The 23,518-nt window shown below is 42.2% G+C and overlaps 1 protein-coding gene across 1 annotated transcript in view; it reads right to left on the bottom strand.

Moving 5' to 3' along the window:
- The window catches only part of DNER (delta/notch like EGF repeat containing), a 278,622-nt gene that overhangs the window by 149,600 nt on the left and 105,504 nt on the right, over window positions 1-23,518 (bottom strand). The window contains exons 2-4 of the mRNA XM_033112831.1: window positions 17,115-17,417; window positions 14,173-14,267; window positions 11,831-11,997 (exon numbers count right to left, since the gene is read on the bottom strand). Of these exons, the coding sequence (XP_032968722.1) occupies window positions 11,831-11,997; window positions 14,173-14,267; window positions 17,115-17,417 (565 nt within the window). The remainder of the gene's footprint in view (window positions 1-11,830; window positions 11,998-14,172; window positions 14,268-17,114; window positions 17,418-23,518) is intronic.

Genomic DNA, 23,518 nt, shown 5'->3' with positions numbered 1-23,518 from the left:
GCAGATGTGGAGAGTGGGAGAGAGAATTTCACAAAGCAAGTGCCAACACACGAAGATATTAAGAGAGGAATGAGGAGGAGATATGATTGATACGACTTTTGTTGCCCAACAGGAATGTATTTTCTATTCCTATTCCTATTCCCTCAAAAAAATGAATAAAAATTTCAAGTGTTTTAAATCATTTTTTGACTACTGGACTGTGTTTATTTGAATACGATTTCATGAACAAGACTGAGTCCTGGGACAAGATTTATCGGGGTTACTTATCTATAACGACCATGTCCTGTCTGCCTGAAGGCTAAACTCTCAAAGTCAGCACTTGAGACCTTATAGTTCTTTGTGTCCCTAGTACTGAGCATAGGGTCCTACACATAGCAATTCACCAATAAATGTTTATTGATGATAAACAGGGATGTGGATAGATGTGCAGATGATGCAGAGCCTGTTTTTTCCAGAGGTTGTCATCTGTTATCGGTGAGGTAGCCAAACAGTATCTGTCGGTGTTATTTATTTAAGGAGATTTTCCATTTGTCTACCAAGCAAATATAACTTTTGTAGGTCAAACTCACGATCACGGCATTAAAACAGGACAGCCATGAGAGCACTGCTTGTTAAGGATGCGTGTGAATACCAAAAATACCATGGCATTCAAAACCCAAATGTCAGAGAAAAAGCAAGAGAGTCTTTTTGAGATGCAATCCTAATTATTTATATTCTTCACCAAAAATGATAATTTCTTCCTGCTGGCATGCCCTACTTTGGTTCAGTTACTTGCTGCTCTGAGTTTTAAACTCAAGATCTTCGTGAAAAACAATGACAACTAACATGATTTTGTGTCCAAAGGAAGTGACCATCTCTAAAGCCTCCCTAACAGGTTTTCAAAATATGTGTCCATTCTGGAAATCCTCTGCCCCGTCCTCATGGAATAACTCTGACCTCATAGAAAGCCTGTGATAAATGGAATTTAAATATCCACCTTCAGGATGTTGAAGTGGGGAAGCCAAAGAATGCAAGAGAAGGAGGTGGACATGGAATTAGCGGCTGTAGTCTTCTAGAATATGAATGTTCTTCTTCACAGAACATTAAGTGGGAGAAATGTCACTGGGGCTTGACAATGTGACAGGGACCATGAGAGGCAGCCATTTGTTCATTCCTCACCCCTCTCTCACCATTTTACAATTGTGCGGATGTGGAAATGAATGATACAAGGAAACCATTACATCTACCATTACTCTGATATCTAAGTGCCATATCATGATAAAACCACTTTAAATACCTTCTGTTCAAAGAGACTTGAACTGTTCTTTTTCTGGAAACTGTTAACGACCACTTTTTTCCTTCAGGAGTTCCCTAAAAGTTTCAGATTGTTAAGGAAGTTTCTAAGAGGTGTATGTCAATTTCCAGTTGAATCCAGCCAAAAGTTGATGGAAGAGGTATAATGCACGATTTCAAAGATAAACTGGTTGTGGTGAGTGAACATTAAAAGGAAGTTAAGGGCAATTTGATAAGGTGTATCAAATTTGTCATTAAAACATACAAACCGGAAGGGGGTGATAGATGACGGCAAAAGAGATCAAATATATGGTGATGGAAGAAGAACTGATTCTGGGTGGTGAACACACAATGTCAGATATAGATAATGTATTACAGAATTGTACACCTGGAATCTATGTAACTTACTAACAATTGTCACCCCAATAAACTTTAATTTTAAAAAAAAAAACATATACAAACCCTTTGGTCCAGCAAATTCCCTATCTGGGAATTTAACCCAAATAAATCATCGGACAAAATAGGTTATAATGTTTGAAATTCTGTCTAAAGAGGCAAAAGAAAGAAGGGAGCTGTTTAACAATAGCATATTGATTAAATAAATTATAGTATATTGCTTCAATGGAACACTATACAGCCATTAAGAAAAATATTATAGGTTTATGTTTATTAACACAAAAGAATATCAGTAATACATTAAGTGAAAAGACCAGATAACCAGACAGCAAATGAATGTATTCTTCTTTCCCAAAAAATGTGACTATTATTTATATTATCTATTGTCATAGAGCCTTTTTTATTTTTCAAAACAGAGTAAATTGGAAAACTACATTCTGGTGAGAGAAAACCAAAATCCCAGGGGTTTAAATATTTAGCCCTGAAAATCAATCAATCTCTCTCTCTCTCTCTCTCTCTCTCTCTCTCTCTCTCTCTCTCTCTCTCTCTCTCACCCCCCCCCAATCCCCACCCCTCTTCCTCTCTCTCCTTCTCCTTCCTTCACTGCCCTCTCTCTCCTTTCTTCTCTTTCTCTCTTCCATTTCTCCCATCCCTCCACCTTAGAAAGAAGAAAAAACAAGACATGCTACAGAGGAGCAGAACTTTGATGTAAAAACAGCAATTCAAAAAATCACTTTCTTAGTTGAAATTTGCACTGACAGAAGCTAAGAAAAGCATTTGACAGTAAACTGGCACAGCCCTGAGAAGGCTGTCTCTAAGTTAAAAGAAGCAAGGAAAGTTTTAAAGAAATGTTTCAATCAAATTCTATGAATAAGATTTGGCTTAAAATTCACCAGCACTGAATGAGTAATGAAGTATTTCTCTCCAGAGTTAACAAGAAATTCTTTACAATATAATTTTCCTTATTATTTAATTTTTCCACATTAATCTGCAAGCAAAACATGCTATCTTTATTTTTTAAATAAAGGGCAGAGGGAGAGGGAGAAAGGAGAATTTATGATTATAAAGACATACCTTGAGTTGGCTTCTCAAAACCAAGTAAAGCCCTCCACCTAATACATGAGACACGAATTATAGAAGAATTATCTGCCACTTTTGTTCTCTTAAATTCTGAAACTGGTGCTGGAAATCTCCAGAAGCACCTTAGTAACTTATAGTTGGCTTGCATGCAGGCACTTGGGGTGGCTTTACTCTATCATCCTGGTGTCCTCTACTTCTAACACTATTGATTAGTTCCTAGAATTTGCACAAATTATGGTGTGTGAAAGAATGACCCAAGGAGCTTGTAAAAGATTCTGTGTGGAGCAATCAGATCTGTGGTAGACCAGCAACCTGCCTTTCTACAAAGCCTGATCCCAGGCACTGTCTTGAAGGGTAAGAGAAAGGTCTCATTCATCTTTGCTCATCTGTCCTAATTCCACCACAGCCTGGACAACCAACACTCAATGGGACCCGTGAACCTTAGACTGTCAACTACAGGGACCGTGCATGTCCATAATGGAATGTGTCTTTCTCATCACGGCTTAGTTTATCACCGCCATCAGTGGGTACCAATAAATAAATGACGCTGACCATGACGATATTTAGGAAGATAGGAGAAAGGCATTGAGGTTCAAGGCCAACTAATTTAAAAGAAGATCCTAATGTACAACACCAATAATAAAAACAATCAAAAAGAAAAATCCTGTTTGCTAATAATATAGAAATGTAGTTTCAGTTTAAGTAAAATTTAATAGAAATCTTCCAACTAGGCCAATGTGAGCTATAAGAACGTTATGTAAATTATGCTGTTGAGGATAGTCTTATACTTCTGCTTTTGTTCTCGTCCAACTATTTTTTCTTTTTTAACATTTCCAAGGTTTCCTTCCCTCTGTTGCAGGGAGTTCAATAGACCATATTCAACTGTGGTTTTAAGTTGGCCATGAGAAGGTGAAATATTTGCATTTTCCTGGTTAAATTTTAAGCTTTTAGCAAAAGATGTTACTGTTACTATAGTTGGTAGTCCTTCCACACTTTCTTTGACTATTTTACCCCTGGCCCCAGAGTAAGATATCGTAAAGGACAAAATGCAAAATGCAGCATTCCCAAAAGAACGATGAAAAGTTTCTTTCTTTTTCTTTGTTTTCTTTTTTTCTTTTTGCATTTGATCCCCTAAAATAATTTTAATGTAACAGAAGAGGGGAAAGAAGTTTAAATGTCACAGAGGTGGGATGTGAAAATCTACAAAGAATTCTAAAGATTGACATTTGCAGCTGGCAATTTCTTTCACATGGCATTTACTGAGCAAAATAACTGTGTATGAATAAAATTTAATCACTCAGGTGGCCATCACGGTACAAGGAGTTATGATACAGTACCTTCTCTATAATTTTACAGTCTAATTAAAGATATAAAATCATCAAACCAAAAAAAGGAGAGGGAACATTCAGATGCTAAGTGGTGTGATACTGGCTGTTGATACAATTATCAAAGGAAAAAGTGTGATTTAAACAGCTGGCAAAGCAAAGATTTTATAAAAGAGTTGGAAGAGTGTGAAGGAGACAGAGTTGGGAAAAAATGATGCCAGCTGTACAGAAAGAAGAACAAACAGGAAACCTGCAGGTTTGGGGTTAGATGAACGTCTGGAAAGGGTGACCCGCCATCCGAACCGCAAGGTTCAGAGGTGGGGAAAACATAGCCCACTCCAGGATGCCATCAGTATGTATGAGGTGGGCCTGGGCTGAGGCAGGCCAGCTGGGAGCGTCATGCGGACAGGATCCAAACCACGGAGAAAGGGGCAAAGCAGCCAGACAGGGTAACAGCTTGGAGGGGAGACCTTATGTTTGCAAGAAATGTGATTTCCCTTCAGGAAGCTGGCAGAAGCTCCGTTCCTGTGGGCTTAGAGGGGAAGAAGATTCCAGATCAATGTATAGCCAGCCAAGGGGCCGGAGACCTCCCAAGCCCAGATTTAAGGTGGTTGGTAAGGTTTTTACTCAATCCACCTCCACCAACAGGCGCCAATAAAATAGTGTAGGTTTGTTCGAGAATGATCTGGAGACTGAAAGCTTTACTGCAACTTAGCAGGGTCTGACACTGAGAACGAATGGCGTGATTTCACGAACATAGTCTGGCAGCAACCTGCATACGGGAAAGGTGAGTTAAAATATTTCCAAGAACCAACCCTGCTTTACTGGGTCAGAGCTCGGATGCAAATACCCATCCTTATACTAATGGACCTAAATATATCACAATCAATGAAGACATTATCAAGGTATAGCAAAGAATATTCGGAAATTTTAAGTGCCCCAATCAATATCTTATTTCTTTATATCCTAAATTATTCCATAAGAACTGAGGGGCTCACAAAACACATACACCATTAAAAAGTGAAACACAAATGAAAATGGACATCAGAGCCAGGTAAAATATAACTGAAAGAAAGTGTAAGAGAAAGATAAGAGGCCATCAGATCTTCACAGCTGCCAACAGTTGAATTACTGATTTGGTTCTGCATCTCCTGGTGGCCTTTTCCGACAAGTCAGAGGAAAACATACACTGAGCGTCTTTTACTCCACCTGGGATCCTTTCTTCTGACATGTCAGTGGTCTGTACCTGGCCCTTTTCTCTCCACACTCCTTTCCTGCCACCCTCAGTCTTCCCCAAGGAGCCAGATCCGAGCTGCTCCACGTGGAGGAGGGGCAGTGTCTGGCCTATTTATCTCCTAGTTCTTTTAACTCCCAAGCAAGCAACAAAAGAAGTCATTGAGAAAGGGCTGAGATACAGTCAGACCCATCTTGAGACCTGATGCCTAAATTGCTAAAATAGCCACATGCAACAAAATTAATATTGGCCACTATGTATTGTTTCGGGGAGCTCTCCAGCCAAAATGATGTTTTTTTTAAAAATCTCCTATCCCTCCTCTTCTATTGGAACATTTCCCCTTTGAATACTGCCCACTACCCTACCCCAGTTAGCATAGTCCTTCAGGGAGCACCTTCCCCCAACTCGCTTTCTCCATCAAATTTAGAGGATGAGACACCCCAACTCCAGCTAAATTACTTTTGAAACTTACATTTAAGGGACAAGTCTTTTATAGGAAGTTTATCCAGAAGGGAGGAGAGAGATACAATTCACAATTAAGAAATTAGAGCTTTATTAAGGGATTCCAGAGGACTACCTGAAAATTCACATCGAAGTCGAGAAGGTTCCCTCCTTTGCTTGTTGAGAATTAACAGAGAACCCAGGAAACAAAATTCACACCTTGAGCACCTAACTTGTATAAACTTGTTCGTACCCAAGATGCGAGGCAGTTCGAGGAATGGAGGGGATTTTCAAAGGTTCTGCTGTGTGCTTGTTGAAGTTAAATTCTCTTTCCAGTTGTGATGGCCATTAGTCAATTCCTAGCACTCACATGACATTATGTTAATGACAGACTCCTGTGCCATGAAAATGTCATTCACTGCCCTTCGTCCGTCCCAGGAGAACAGTTTACCTGTCCTACCTTCCCCCGCAGACGTGGCTGCTCCTTCTCCTGAATCCTACGGCCACTTTTGCACGTGCCTTATCCACAGCACTCGCCTCTCCCTGTGGCCCCACGGACTCAGAGGCCAAAGCTAAATCCTCTGTGCGTGTCCAGGCTGGCACAGTGCCTGGGAAATAAAGACGCATGCAACACGTATGTTCTAAACGAACACAGCACTGCGTGTTTCCCACAGCCCTGCTGCCTAAAAATGTAAGTAAATAAAAGTAGGTTAAGTTCCTTGATGTGGGGACTTGGGACACAGGTAAATCCATTAAAGAAAACATCATTGGATGTTGAAAAACATATCTATTCTCACCTGATCACATGCATAGCTTACCGTGGTAGTTCTAACATTTTTAGGGACTCAGACGTCTTTGAGAATCCAATGAACTTTTGACCCTCTTCTAAGAAGGATGCACAAACACGTAAGAGTTTGCAGTGCATTTTCAGGAGATCCATAGGATCTGTGAGGTGACCTTTGACCCCCCCATAACTGCCACAAAACCAGGGGCCAACTGAACCCAGATTAAGAACTTTTGCCTAAGAGTAACAGCCTCAGTTGGTTGCATATTGACAGCTCCGGTTTTTGTTGTTTTTAAAACAAGTCAGTATAATCTGCTCGACTACAAAAGACTGCATATCCAAGGAAGCATCATGATGCCAGTGAGGATAAATGCGTCAGGTGAGTCCATAAAGATCTAAACCCCTGGGGCCAGGAAGGTCCATTACACTAGCTCGGTCTTACTACCCTGTTTCCCTGAAAATAAGACCTAGCCGGACCATCAGCTCTAATGCACCTTTTGCAGCAAAAATTAATATAACATCCAGTCTTATTTTATGTTATATTATATAAGACCCGGTCTTACATTATAGTAAAATAAGACCGGGTATTATAGTATATTACATTACATTATGTAATATAAGACCCAGTCTTATAGTAAAATAAGACTGCGTCTTATATTAATTTTTGCTCCAAAAGATGCATTAGAGCTGATGGTCTAGCTAGGTCTTATTTTCAGGGAAAAGAAAAGTCGTCACCTCCACTGCACCTGCTAAAGTTCCACATTATTCCGCCTTATTTCTCAAGAAAAGAAAATAAAGAGAATGCACTGCTTTATAAATCCTTTTACATGACAAGTATCTTTTTCAATTGGAAACTTACATTCAAGGAAACTCAAGGCATTCTACAGTTCCCAATGGGTTAGGCACAGACTGGGGACGTTTCTAATCCAGTGAACACATCAGATACCAAGACCTCAAAGTCACTGATTTCCAGAGTTCTGTGGTTGATTTCGCAACTATGATCCAGAAGACACCACCCAGCTCCTAGAGGGCCTTCCCATGGGCTGCAGGTTGCAAATTCACTCTTTGTCAAGCTAAAGTGGATCTAAGATATTAAGAGCAGCTTCTCAGTAGGTCATAAATGAAACACCCCTGGTCTGGAGTAAACGTACAACTGCACTAATTTTTATGACTACATTAAACATTAAAAAAAATGTACTAAAAACTGTAAGAAAGAATGGTGCAAGTGTCATGAAAGTGATAGAAAAAAATAGTGGGTTGTGGGCAGGAGACTAGAATGAAGAAAGAGAAACAAGGCAAATTATGAGCTGCCAGACAACGGCAAAGAAAGAATGGAGAGAGAAACAAGCTGGATCACACTGAAAATAATTTCAAAGAGGAAAGAAATGAAATACCAGACTGGGGTAGCAACAAATACGGACCCTAAACGAGAAAACTGTGAAGGGAAAGGTGAGTTTTCTCTGAGCAAGGAGGTAGACAGGAAGTAAGGGTGAAGAAGACATGCCCCACCCGACCAAAAGGAGAACTAACCGTGAGAGGAGTCCAGGGTCGTCTGTGTGTTTGTAAGAATTGACAAGGGTTTAAGGAGATTTGAGAGTCCATGCAGAGCAGAATCTTTGATTGGCCATTTTTCTCCTAAACCACTCCCAATGAGGAGAGCTTAAATGAGGAATAGATTTGGGGGTCGGAGGCATGGGACGGATGGGGTGGGGGTCCAGCCAGGGATGGCACAGGTAGTGGGTAGGTAGCAGAGGTCCACCCAGTAGAAGCGAGGACAGGTGACAAGAGGAAATAAAAGCTAGAGAAGGGGCTTTCCCACTAAGGAAATGGTGACCTCCAACAGCTTTCGACACAAAGGCCACACACCGGAGGGCTGGGCTGTCCCTCACCCCTGATAGCAATGTCTCCAAACAACCCCAAGTGAACAAAATACAAAACAAAATTACCTTATGTAAGACAGGCAGGCCACAACTGTGTTTCATGGGAAGGCAACAGGAGCTATGAATCTTTCCTATTTGAAACCAAGAACTATTGGCCAGTGAGTCACTGCGGAGCTAATGAGCACCTACAATGCCTCCCATGGAGCAGACAATGCTAAACGAAGGTTAACTTCATTACTTACCCCAAAACACTGCATAAAGCAAATAACATATTTGGAAGAGACGTATTTGGGGAAAACAGAAGCGATAATTAAGCGGAGGGCAGAAGAACTGAAACTCGGTGACAACCCAGAGGGAAAGCGGTTGACGCACTGAGGCACAGCAAAAAAAAAAGAGCTACGTAAAGAACTTCGTAAAACGTTCTTTCGTCTCTGTCTTTCTATGAAATCATATCAACATTCATAAGGCAGTAGTAATGAAAGAAAACGACAAAAACTAAAAGTAGTGGCACTGAAATGGGTTAAATTCAAGTGCATTATCACCACCTGGAATGCGTCGAACACTAACGTTGGGCTCTCAGCAATAAACTTTAAAAAAGGAATAAGTGTGTCAAGCTGGGTGACAGCAACCACGTTTGTCCCTCAGAGACACAGAAGGGACTCCTCTGCTCTGTTGCATAGACATATTAAAATACTTTGCTCCTCAGTTATGCACCTGAAATCTATTGCCAGGAAGGGGGAGAGAGGAAACAGCCAGTTCCTGGAAGTGAATTCACATTTCTTTCTAAAAAGGAGCAGTAGCAACTACACACAGCAGCACAATTCTGGCACTTCACTCTCCCTTTAGCATGGAAGTTTTCTCCCACCTACACTTGCTTCAATCTGTTCATCGGTAAAATGAATGCCATTGTCCTCTTCAAAATCGTCTTTTGGTTCTTCACTGAAATGTATTCATGGCCACAGAGCCTACTACTGCAATAAATGAATTTTTTTAACAGCTGCTTTTTTAAAAGAACAAACAAAAAAAGAGCATTAAACGTGTCAATGCAGTAAGCATAAAGCTTCCACAATAATCACAAAAGATCAATTTTATTTCTTTAAGATAAAAAGAGTGTGTAACAAAGAGTAGATGGCAGTGTGTAGGTGGAGCCAATTTGTCCTTGTGAGAAACCTGGCCATTCTTTTCCAGAAGGCGCTTGTTCAAGATTGTCTTTACAGAGAATAACACTAAAAGATCATGAGCTCCATTACCAAGGCACATAAAACACTTAGAAAGCTCTAGTTAGGAAATTTTAAAAGATTCCAGATCACAAATTTTCAAAATGGAAAACAATGGCTTAGAGAAATAAAGGGTGTTACTCAAAATCATTGTCTCCTCATCATAACCTTAAAGGATAATTTTTTGAGAAAGAATTCCTTAATTTAGTTAATATATCCATCTAAATTTTTTAAATCATTCCTCCGAGAAATAATACATTTCAAACAAAGATAAATTTTTCCATGAAATTTTTTGTTAGCAAATGAGCTCAAATTCTGTTGGCGTTCATAAAACTCCTTGTAGCTCAAAAAAATACGTGTATGTTAATGCTGGAAAATCCTTCTCTATTAATTTCCACCCCTACCCTCAATATCAGTCTAATTATCTTACAAGCAAAAGTTGTATAAAATTTAAGCTAGCATTTCAAATGACTATCTTCTGGTAACAATGATATTTTAAAGAGTAGTTAATAGTTCATACATTTTCTTGAAATGTTAGCTCCATGTCTCATAGAAGGGCAGGCTAATTGACTAAAAAGAAAAACTTTAAAGATCAATATAAAATAAAATTGAAACTATTTATCAAAATATGCAAACAATTTCCTTTTAGATAAAATTGTTACAACAGATAGGGACGTAAATAATAGTTACTTGGAATGCACTGGGGAGTAAAATTTCGATCTGTCGATCTGTCTCTTGACAATGCTTCATCACACAATTGCTAACTAGTAATCTAGTACCATCTTAATAGTCAAAAACTGGTTTGGAGTTAAATACCATCCCCTCCTTTTCCAGCACGTCCATTCCGCAGGATGATTTCTCCTTACCTTCTCTCCACCCAATAAAATCTCTGCTTCCCACAGTTGGATTTTCCAAAGATCAGGAAATGACCTTCTCATCAGAGGAGGTTCAGTCAAGTATAAAACGCTACATAAATTATACAGAGCTGAGTATTTCATTTTATCACTTTATCTTCATTATGATATTTGCATCAAACACATGTTTTAGAGAATATCTTAATGTATAGTTTCCATTTAATTTCAAATATTTAGTGTACATCAGAAAAAAATAAAGTAACCGAGTATCATCCCTAATGCTTGTAATTTATACTTTCATATCTATTTTCATTAAACCCTCCCAACACCCTGAGAGACAGGTGCTGTCACTCACCTCCCCACCCCCTATCTTCCAAGTGAGGACTGTTGGAATATATGACTGGACAGGAGAAGGTGTTAACAGCAGGATGTAGGAGCTACTTGGGTGCCTGGACTGGGATGGGCAGAGTTTAAACTTGAGTTTGTGTCTTTGAGTTGAGGCTGCACAAAGAAACAAGCTCTAATACAATAGCTTTGATATCAGCAGGCTAAGGGCTAGAGTTACAACTCGCAGCCCCAAAGGCACTCTAAGCTGGTGTAGACAACTGGTAGGATGCGGGTTGGAATGCTAAACTAAGGGACAGTCTCCTGGTGTAGCCCTTGCGAGTAGCAGGAGTCGGGGTGAAAGGGTCATGCTTTGTGAAGGGCATTTCTCCTCCAGGGCAGAGGAATCTGAAAACAGCTAATTGGACATGGGGTAGTTTAGAGAAGGTTAAATTACAGATTTAACCAAGTTCGTTCGAGAAAGTGTAAGAAGTCAGAAGTGACCCACAGAGGAGGGGTGAGTGTGGGGAAGAGGGGTCGCAAAGACAGTTGTGATTTCAGAGTCACTTCTGAGGTGCAGAAGTGGTAAATCGCTTGCTGAGCTGCTGTGCCCAGGTCGGGCCAAAAGCAAGTGGGAATGTAGGTTTTTCTAAGGGACCAATATTCAGTGCCTTGAGTTGCCCACAAGTCTTGGAGAAAGTGGCGGACCAAAGAGTTGGAAATTAACCTGAGATGGAGAGCATGAAGTGACACCGATCACGCGCCTATGACGCTTTGGCCAGGGCTGGGGTATAGTCTTGGGGAATGAGAGCCCACGCTTTTTCCACTTGGAGCCACACTGCAAATACTACCTTAGAAACCAATTTTGATTATAAGCAAAACCTCACTAAAAACGGAGGAAATAGTGTTGATGGCCAGATTTCAGATTATCCTGGCAAAATCTCTTACACATTGTCTGTAAGCACCAAACCACGGTCAGGTAGAACCGGACGCAGTGTTGGGTAGATGATTTCCATAACTCACCGATGAAGTGATTGTGCCCCAAGGCGAGCATCTCCTCCAGGAGGACGAGACCCCCAGGAGCCTGCAGGAGGGTCACGCTCCGTCCATCTATGAGGGAGCACTGCTGAAATCCTGTGGCCGTGACCTTCCATAGCAAAATCAGCAACGCAGTGGCGTCTTGCCGAATTCTGAAAACAGGAACGGTGTAAAAGGAAAGCCCCTTTCAGAAAAATTCGTCTTAGAACCAGTCCATCAAATTAAAACTAAACATAAAGACAGTGTGTACATCCACAAAGGTGTAAGGGCACTGATGCACCAACGGTCGTACAAACAAGCACCCGCTTTGCGCACACTCATGGCTGCCATTTCCCACATGTATTAGAAACGTCTGTCTCTCACTCCATCAAACACAGACCTCCAAATCACTAACAGATCATGCATCTTTGGGTGACAATTCTAATCAATAATAAAAATTTATTTATAACAAAAAGGTATACTGAGTTCCTTTAGAGACAACTCTTTCCATCTCCATACAATATAGAGTCCTGCTTAAATTTATTATAATTGTGTAATCCATCCCGAAATAGCCACTTAAGCGAAAGTGTGCCACCTCCCATGCTTCAGGCCTCCCCTGACTTATTCTTGTTTTCAGGATAAAATCCGAGAAATGAGAGCACTGTAGGAGACTAATCACCCTCCACCTCAGTTCCCCTCTGGGACTCAAATCTGGCACCTCCACCCTTGAGCCCCAGGGAGCTACTGTCACTTCCCCAATAGGTTCTGGCCCCGCTCCCGGCCTTTGCCTCCTCCTGACCATGGGAAACGGGCATTGGTGCCCGGAGCTGCCCCAGCACAGAGCTCCTGGCTTGCAGCAAGGTGCGGAGTAAAGGGCTGATACTGATTGACTTCATGAATAAATCCAAGTCTAAGGGGCTAGGAACCGGCACAAGTAAGTTCAGGGCGGCCGGAGATCATTCCACGCTCCCACCTTACTCTGCCTGTGTCAGACTCGGCTATTGCTGCCCAGCTCTGCAGCTTAGGAGGGTCTTGGAGAATTTCAGGTTTGTTGAGAGTGGGGTGGGGTGGGGAGCCGGGGGACAAGACAAAAAGCATTGAAGCATTGACAGGGAGAGAAGATCAGAACTGTTCGGAAAGGCTTATGAAAGTAAGATAATAAGACCTAGACCAGAAAGGGCTGGGAGATGGTATCGTAAACGTAAAGGAAACGAATGAACCTCATTTCCCTAAACCCCCCGCTCCCGAAGGAAGCGGTTTCGTCCATATTATGAGCAACGAAACACTTAGGAGCGGGGTCCCCCTACTGGTAGAACTCGAAGCTGCCACACACGCAACACCTTTCTGGCTCCGGGGACTCCTTCCCTGAGCCCAGAGTTCATTGTTCATCCTGGCTCTTCGCCATTCCTTTCCCATTCCTTCCCCCACCAGAGTGAGTCAAGGCTGGGGCGAGGGGGTGCAGGGGCAGTGTAACAAAGTCCCTCTTCCAAACATTTTTAGGGACTCCATAGCTTAGAAGGCAAGGTGGGCAAAAATGACCCAGGATGGATGGAAGAGGTCTGTAACACCCACCTGTCCCCTGAAAAGGGAGCCCATGCAGCTCGCTGATTAACCAGGGCCACAGGTCCTTTGGTCTTCCAAAGTCCCTGAAGACCACACAACAAATGTCCATTTGATTGCACAGGGCGTAGAGGTGGGGGACAGCAGTTAATAGGGACAGAGAAGGGCAGGCAATGGGAGTGCTCAGACAGGACCGAGAGGATAGCCTAATGCTGGCTGCCCCTTCTCCCCAGCAAGCACAGCGCCTGGCATACAGCGAGTGCTCAGCCAGCACGGCTTCCCCTGCCCGGTCCCCATCCCCACCAGTGACAATGAACAGTATGTGATGCAAAAGAGCTTAACTTCAAAACCAAACACTCTCTTCTCAGCTGCTTGTTTTTAAAGAGAAAATTGTTATGTTTCCATTTTAACTTTGGGGTAAATTAATGCGTAAGAATTTAACTAGTGGGCCATTAAAATCATAAGAGGCCAGAGAATTTTGGAAGCAAAAGTCATTTGGGAAGTGAAAGGTCTGGATCGCATCTAAGGCCCCAGGGTTTCTTACACCACACCTGACTGGCCCATCCAATTCCACAATTCCACGTCTCCAGCCTGACTGGATTCCATTATAATGTTCTCCTCTGAAATAGCGTCCTCAAGGTTTTGAGTGACATTGGCCACGTCTACACATGAACCCCATTCATGTTTCTCACTGGAGGGACCCATTACAGACCAGTTACATGGACAGACATGGCCCAGCCCCAGTCACAGTATAAATCTTCACAGTTTTTAACGGAGAATTTTCTTACTTGACTGCGGTGTTTTGTGGCACTTCAAAGGATACCAGGCGGCCACCCGCAGAGCTGTTAGAACTGGCGTTCCCACAGGCGATATCTGGAATCACCTGGAAAAAGAAAATTTTTAAAACACAAGTAACTGGGGCTGATCACACTATAAGATAGGGGATTGGAGGGCAGTCGGTGACCACAGGATGGCCACGGGGTTTGAAAATTAATCTGGGGAACGTAATTTGGTGGTTACCAGAGCGTAAGTGTGTTGGGGGGTGGGGGATGAGGGTGAGGGGGATCAAATGTATGGTGATGGAAGGGGAGCTGACTCTGGGTGGTGAACACACAATGTGATTTATGGATGATGTGATACAGAATTGCACAACTGAAATCTATGTAATTCTACTAACAATTGTCACCCCAATAAATTAAAAATAAATTAAAAAAAAAAAAAAAAACTCCAGGAGACAAAAAAAAAAAAGAAGTAACTCCTGAATGCTCTATATTGCCATTTTATCACAGTTTCCTTGGAATAGTCACATACCTTGTGTAACAGATATGCAAGTTAGAAAATCATTACTCTATCATTTATTTGTTCTAACATATACTGTGAACATATGTAGCATGCCAGGCATACAAGAAATCTGGTTAATAAACTGGTTATATGTGCAATAACATTATAAAGCAAAATTCCCTGGGCTGCATCCCCTTGGTCCCTTTCGATGCTGCCAGGGTGGGACAGAAAGAGGACAAGTGAAATCTTACCAAAGCCAAAGAAAAAATGAAAACTTCACCATTCAAGTTTCTAAAATACAAAAGCTTTCCTGGAAGCAGGAAAAAAGTGATAGGATTGCAAAAACCTGATAATAGGATCTCGGAGGGCCGGGAGCAGGGGTCCCTCTTTCACGTAACAGGCACCTCTACTCTCTGCTCAGTCTGGGGGAATAAGGGACTACATGCTCAGAGCACACGGAGCTGGCCTTTAAGGCCTAGCTCGCACACGGTAGCCGGCGGGTGTAATCCTTAAGGACTAGGAGCATGAGCCTTTAAATAAGTAACAGGCAAGAGGTATCCGGTATGGTGGCCCTGCTGTGTACACAGGTGGGTCTCCAGAGCACATGTGAAGGCCAGGGACCTGGGAAGCCGCCCTTTTCTTTCACTATGGACTACACCTTCATTTTTGTAAGTGATATGTTCCCCAAAGTAATTTACTGATGTGTACAAAACAAGAGGAGCTCGAGAGGGAAACAAAACTGCTCCTCAGGAAGCGTACTGCCAACACTTGGGCTGCGTCAGGCGCTGCTGACCAGTTTATTCATTTATGCCTCATGTCATGATCACGGCCCTCACCCATGAGAATCAAAATCAGAGGCTATTAAAGGTATCCCTCATCATGAAGTTGACTGATAACGAAACAGAAATCCTCAGCATTTTCATCCCACCCCCGACACCTGATAGTCAAATGCTGCAGGGAAACCCCACCATGGACTTTCAAAGATGTGCGTCCAAAACCTTAAGCTGCAAAACTTTGCTCAATCTGTGTAACAGACAACTGTCCCATAAATTTGAGTCCCCTAAGGCTCCAAATGCTTCATGATTCTGAAGCATCATTACTTCATGAAATGGGGAAGCCCAAACACATTCACGTGTCTTCTTCCTCTGCTGCCTCTAACCTGCTTCTTGAACCGCCTAAGAAATAACAGCAGGACGGGAAGATGAGGCGTTTCTTTTCCATACTTACCGACTGTAGGATAGCACGTCTTTAAATAAAGACATTGAAATGGCTGATTAAGGAGAAATTTTCTTTAAAGGATACTTCCTTGATAAACGTGGAACCAAATCTAGTTCACATTCAAGAAGTGAGTCTCTCAGCAAAGAGGTATTAAAAACCGTAACTTCAAAGGCTTTATTAAAAGTCTGAAATCAGAACAAGTCCACCGTTTCTTAGGGAGGCTGAGAACACTGTCCTGTAGTCTGAAGGTGGCCTTCATAAATTGTGTGGCAATGGAAAAACAAAAGCGGGTCAACTCGTTAGAATTACCCAAGAAAATCAAACAAGACATGCTGCCTTACCTCTTTTTATAATAAGGGAAATTTCTAGACACATTCCTTCACTCAAAAAGTGCTACACAAAGATCTGTGTGTTTTTTTCATTTAGGCTACAAAACCTGTAATGACATACAACCCCAGGTCTATGTGGACGTCATGTAAAGTATAAAATATGGAATGGGATTACAGTCTATCGATGCCACTTCAAATTCATGATCTGGATTTGTTCCCAAATTCTTCCAGCTAGAAAATTGATATTTTAGGTCAACTTTTAGGGCTGTGCTGAAATTTTTATATTTTATATAATGAGACTTCTGATGAGCCTGAACACACAATAAGCCAAACTCAGACTGGACAAGAATCAATAAATAGAATTTGCTATTGCCAAAAATAAATAAAATTTGCAAATTTCGTTCTCAAGTGCATTCTCAAAATATTTTAAAAATCAAGGATACCTTTTTTTTTCTAAATCCCACTGAAATGCTTCAAGTTACCATAAATAGAACCTAAACCTTAACAAACAAACAAAAAGTTGAGCATACGATTCCATGAAGGAAAATTAGGTCAACAATGGAGGGTCTGTGATATGTCCATTTATATGACTCTTCTTTGAGCTGTCTGCCCCCAAATCTAAGATTACATACAGAAATGTATGTGGATATCATTCCAGAAAAGAATTTCATTCCTTTTCTTTTCTTGATTACTCTCTTTATGCTCACGAGACAATCATAATCCAAATGTCCCATTTGTGTAACTAAGAGAGTTGTCAAACAAGTACAGATAGGAATAAGGTTGTTTTGTTCAATAGGTAATTTAAAGGTTTTCTACTTTTTACTGCTGACATTAGAACCACTGGCATTATTTTAACCTAGTTAGTTCCGCACATAAAAATATATGCAACAACACATTCTCACCTCCACTTGATCCCATTTCATTTCTACAACTTTCTGCCCTGTTTTCGGCTGCCACGTGGGTAGGGTCACGGTTGCCTGAGAGCGGGGCAGGATGACGTCAGGCTCCTGGGTAGCAGGGACAGGCTGGAGCTGTCTGGGTGCCATGGACTCGGTCCAGCCTGAGGTTGGAAGACTGGGAAGTGCCTGTTCACAGTTTGGACCTTCGTAGCCGTCAGTGCAAATACAGAGGTAGCCATCGCTGCTGGGGCTGCTGCTGCAGTTGCCATGGTGACAAGGGTTGCTGGTGCAAGGATCCGCAACAAGCTGAAATGAGACCACAAATAGGTCAATTATTCCCTCATAAGAAAAGTGGTGCCGTCGCTGGGAAATTAGCTCGGTGTCTCGGAGCTAATTGCTGCTCTAGGAAAGGCTGTTCCTGCAAAATACAAGGTCTTCACTGCTTGTCCCAAAGTCATCCTAACATTAAACTTCCCTCAGGTGACAGGTGTCCAGCCGGGACACACATAGTGAAGGGCCTCCCCGAACCCCAAAGGCCTAAACTATGTTGATTTCAGGAACAAGCTTTCTAGAGGAATTTCCTAAGGTAAAAATAATTAAAATTGAAGCTCACTAGGGAAATAACAACATTGATTTTGCAGCTGCATGTCATGACAAATAATACTAGGGGTCTAAATTGAAGTCTCCTTTTGCACATCCTGGACCATCACAAGGCTTCCTCATGAGAAATGACTGCCTCATTTCTTTCTCCTACAGATGCTCCTACCTCAGTCTCCCAATTTCCTACCTGAGAAACCAAGCTTTTTAAGGTGATTGTTACTTCATTACTGACTTCCAAAATGAGGAGCACACATGACAACTGCAAGCAAGTAGAGAGCATGGTGGCAATGTGTATTAAGCAGAATTTTGTGAACATTTCTACCTCATTATTTTAGAAGGTGATTACAGAGAAATGTGACCTTGCTGGATATGGGAGCTAAAAATTCACTTACATGTCTTCAAATTGTGTTCCTGTTCTGAGTGTTTCTGTCTCTGAGTCCTTTGCTGACCTCTGAATTGCCATTTGTTATTACTGGGAGATGCTACAAAACAATGTGAAGTCAAACAATAAAATAATGCTTCCCTGGAGACAGCTCAAGGGTTCCGGCGTGTTCTCAATGCTTATTCAATTATCATTTGTTTTTGGGATAACAGAAAATTAGACCTCTATTTGATGTACTCCTGGCTTCTCAGGGCTGACCATAAACTAGAATTCAGGAAAGAACAGACTACAGAGAAATGCAGCCCTGATTTCTCCTATTGAAATGGTTCACATAAACACACATACGAGTAATTCTGCATGGAAAATGGCTACTCGCTCCGCTAATATCCTCGTCAAACACTTTCCAACCAACTTCTTCAGGACTGTGAAGGAGTTTTTGAATCGAATAAAATGAAGCTCCAGAAAGAGTGTTAAGTCTCGGCTATCACTCGGCAATTCCTTCACAGAATCTCCGATAAGAGTAGGTGGATTGGTATCTGCCAAGAATATTTAAACTGGAAATGATGTTAAAATATTTATAATGTTTAGCCACTCAAAGTAAAATCCAAACTCCTTCCATGGCAGACGAAGGTCTCCCTGATCTGACCCCTTCTTACCCCTGATGTCCTCTCTTCCCACACCTGTTCCTCCTCCCTGGCCTCTTTCTTGCTGTCCCTGGACCAAGCCAAGGTCATTCCGAGCTCCAGGCTTTTGCACCTGCTGGGCTCTCTGCCTGGCATACTTTCCTCCCAGACGTTGCATGGTTATCTCACGTACTTCACTAAGTTCTCTACTCCAATGTCATCTCCTTGGAGAAGTCTTCCCTCGCTACAAAAGCTAAAATAATCCCTTTTTCCCTCTGCCACAGACATGTGAGCTCCATGAGCACGTGGACTTTATCCGCTGTGTTCACGGCTCTATTCCCAGCTCGTCAAGGAACACAGAAAACATGGCAGGGTTTCCTTTTAAAAGTGCTGACAAAATAAAGATGGATAGATAGATTGCTATTTGGAAAGCAACGTGTGATGAGGTAGAGATGTGAATTTCTCCTTTCATTGTGATACTGTTATCTCGTTTCTGCTTTATTTTTAGGAAAGCTTCATGGAATGGATGGGTATCACCTCAAGAATTATATGACAGGAAGGAAGAAGGATTTAATTAGGGAGGATAAAGGGGCCCTATAAGCCATGTTTCTGAAATCAACTTTTAATGCAATGTCTGAGATCGACATAGTCACAGATTAAGACGTGTAGCATGTGCTTAAAACACACAGAAATGCATTTAGATCATTTAAGTACATTGAAGAGATTATAAAAATTAATTCTGGAAATCCAAACCTCCACTGTCCAGCTTAGAGAATGACGTTACTAAGGCAAAGGCCACCCAGCTGAGGCCAAAGAGGCCCCCGGGCTTCTGCCCCATCCCACAGCCCACTGCTGGCAACAGCCAGTCCTCAGGGAGGACCAAGGCACAGCGCAAATCCAACACCTGCTCCAGAGAAAGAATTCAAACTACAGGTATCTGCCTTCACACAGGAAAGGCGTGGTACCTATGGCTCCCCCTCTGGTGGTTATTTAGGGTTTTCAAAGAACATTGCCATCTAGTGTCTCACAACAGCCCTGAAATTGAGAAGGATTTTTCTGAACCCACATCACTGTTGGGAAACGGGGTGGGCAGAGGAGTTGAGTGACCCATCACGGCCCAACCATGCCACACCTTCTGACGTCTAGCCGAGAGTTCCTTCTACAACACAACACTGCAACTTTGTTATCTAGTTATTACCATCACACACACACACACACACAATCCCTGTGGAGAAGGCAAAAGGGAAAGGTTATTCTTCTGTGAGCAACAGAAAATAAGTAAGAGTTAAACACAGGCCAATGAAGACCACCTCAAATGCTTTGTTAGAATAAAGGTATCACGATAATACTCAGTGAATATTGATGGAGGCCTCACTCTGTGACTCGAACTGTACCAGGGAATAACAGGTCTGGGAATAACATGCTAAAAGGAAAAATAAAACAAAATAGATGCCGTGTCTGCCCTTGTAGACTTTCCATCTAGTAACCCCACACAGGCACTAAGAACAACGGCAAAACTAGTACTCCCTGCCATTCACTCACTCAGTACTTTTGGGTACCTTCCACTACCTTTAGCATTTTACCTTTCTTAACCTCCTCCTTACGACCACGCTCTAAGGAAAGTGCATTTATTATTCTACTTTTACGGCTGAGACTTAGCAATGTTAAGCAAATACTGAATTTTCCTCAGCCAAAGTCTTTACAGAGCCTTACTAAGCCCTGTGCGATCGCTCCTTCCCTAGATCGCTTTAGCATCACCTCCCACTCCTGCTCTCCCTCACTTGGCTCCAGACACACTGACCTCACTGTTCCTCCACCCCTCCAGGCATCTCCTGCCTCAGGGCCTTTGCATGGCCATTGCCTCTATGTGGAACACTCTCACTTCTTACTCCCAAGCCTCCTTTGAGTCCTTGTTCAAAGGTCACCTGCTCAGGGGGACTTCTCTGAGCACCCTATACCAGTGCCAAGTCTCCACCGCTTGGCACTGTCAATCCCTCTTTCTCTGCTTCATTTTCCCCAAAACATATGTCACCGTCTAATATCTTGTGTGTGGGGGGGAAAGTTATTCATTACATTTATTTTCGATCTTCCCCACTGGAATGTAACACCTATGAGGTCATGTTTCTTTTCTGTTTTTATACCTGTTTGTTTACTCGAGTGCCTCCAGCTCTAGCACAGGAGAGCTGACTGAATCAAAGGCTGACTGAATGAATGGTGTTATATACAAAGCACGCACTGGGGTACAAAGCAGAAAGTTAAATGCGCTATGAGGTCACTGATCCCTTCTTTAAAATAATCATTTCATAGTAATGCTACTTCCTTGGCTTTTCTGTTCATTGCTTCACTAACAATGACAATTACCTGCCATTCTATAACACTACTTAGACTAGTTTCATTAAAAAAAAAAATTAGGTTCAATTACATAACAGCAAATATAAGATAAAATGCAATAACTAATTTTTAAGCAGAATCCTGGAATTGTAAATATTTATTGTAAGTCCTGTCTGACTGGACACAACTTAGATTTTTTTTTTAAGTTTGTATTTGTATTTTATCTCATAAGAAAAAAGTCCTGTTGTAGAGGTCACTACTGCCCTTGAATCCCATTAAGGTTGAACTTTAAGCAGGAAATAACCAAGCTGTCAAAATGCATAATGAGACAAAACATCATAATTAATAGACCTGACTTTGGGGATACCCAAAATTTAACAGGCAATGTTTTCTTGGCTATAACTTCTAGCTTCTAATGATGGGGAAAAAATGAGTAAGGCTTTGTAATATCACCTTTAAAAAGGAGTCAAGAGGAAGCCCATGGGTTGATGATTTTCTCCTTATAGTTAACCAACAAGCTCATTTATTAAATGCTGTATATTTGTCACTTAAGGTTAATTTGTCTATTTAAGCCCAATTTTTTCAGATGATAGAACTAATCTAAAACTGTTCTTGTCACATTTTAAACTTTTCACCCTTGTCAAATAATTTATACCACAATCAAGAGCATTTATGGGGGTGTGCACCATCTGAGATGGGAGGCCAGACACAGGGAAGATGCCTGACACCCCAGGAACTCGGGATAGAAAGGTGTCTCATGTGACACTTTAGCTGTGACCTGATTTCCGTCCTTGAACTGTCTGCTGCCCATATTTTTGGCCATTCCAATGCCTTCTGCAACATACAGACAGAAGGATGAAAGGTCGAACTTAAAACAAGTATGAAAGAGGCCCATTCACAGGGTCATTAGATACAGGAAGTCAAAGCTTGTAGGGTTGCCTCAAAGCATAGCCTATGGACACTTTCATCGGCATTACCTGGGTGATGGTGGGTCTGGGGAGACATAACCACCTTCCCAGGTGATCCTTCCATGCTCCTTTAGAGAAGCTCTGGACTTTGCTCCTACCTCTCCCGTACTGTTACAGAAAACTCAACATGGCTGGTCAGTAATTCAAGTGACATTTACGGAGCACCTGTGAAGCGCCAGGTAGGGTACCCAGAAGAGGGGTCAGGAAGACAAATAAAGTCCATTCCTAGCTCTCAAAGTGCTCACAGTCTAAAAGAAGGAAAAGACCCGTTGACTTGGACCTGACCTGAGCAGCCTTATGGTCAACGAACCCCCTGCTTTAGATGCATGCAGACTATTGTAATCATGTGTCTGATTGAGTTTAAGTCCCTAATGCTGAGAAAGAGAGAATGGGTTTGACAAATGTGTGTATGAAGTGAGCAGATCATGAGCAGGTCGCAGAGCCAGTCTGTTTCAGATGACAGTGGCCGCTCTCAACCAAACAAAGGCAGCAGAAAGGACTTCTCTAACGGAAAATGGGGCCAGCTGGGGAACTGCAGTCCTGGCAGGGGCCCTGGTCTGCCAGGTGGCTCAGAGGCTCTGGACCTATCCCATGCCTGCTCCAGACACACACGCCTCGCACATTAAGTGGGGGGCTGGGGTAGAACTCCTCAAGGCGTCCTCCAGCTCTGTGATTCCAGATGCTCCTGACGACCACTCAGTGCTCAGTGACACTGTTGTCAGAGGGTCCTGAAGGGCACAGTGCAAACCTGAGGTCACCCCCACCCCCTCATTTGTCCCGTGCTCAGTGGGCAAGTCAGCCTGGGAAAGGGAACCCCGGACAGCCCAGGAGCAACATCTGCAACCCCAGATGGAGCCCGTTCGGTGACCCAGGCCACTCAGGTCACCAAAGGGACACGGCGGACTCGTGGCTCTTACAGAGCAGTGAGGAGTAAGATACAGGCACAGAAGAGAAATAACTGGGGGATCTGTGTGGTGTGATATTAACAAGTCAATAGAATGGGCCATTGTTTTAGGAATTTTTCTGAGCAGGAACTTTTGAATACAGATTTTCATATAGACCTTAGTGTCATAGGAAGAAGAAGGTGCCTTATCAAGCAAGGAACAAAACCAAATCCTCACAGCAGGATTTCTCAACCTCAGCACTACTGACTCTTTGGGCTGGGTAGTTTTTTTTTTTTTAATTTTTATTAAATGTATTGGGGTGACATTGTAAAAATATATAGTAAAAATATATAGGTTTCAGGTGATATATTATATTTCTATAATACATCATCTGTATATTGCGCTGTTGTGGGGTTGCCCTGTGCATTGCAGGAGGTTTAGCAGCATGCCTCAGCTCCACTTACTAGACGCCAGAAGCCCTCCATCCAACAATGACAGTTGTGACAACAAGTAATGTCTGCAGACATTACCAGTGGCCCCTGGAGAAAAATCACTCCTTAAAGGAACAGATTGATGCATTTCACCCCATTAAAATGTTTTCAAAAATCCACATGAATCC

This window comes from Rhinolophus ferrumequinum, chromosome 8 (genome assembly GCF_004115265.2).
Source record: "Rhinolophus ferrumequinum isolate MPI-CBG mRhiFer1 chromosome 8, mRhiFer1_v1.p, whole genome shotgun sequence".
In the NCBI taxonomy this organism is placed as follows: Eukaryota; Metazoa; Chordata; class Mammalia; order Chiroptera; family Rhinolophidae; genus Rhinolophus; species Rhinolophus ferrumequinum.
Note: the sequence above shows the minus strand (reverse complement) of the source record. Positions and strands in the feature narration are given on the sequence as shown.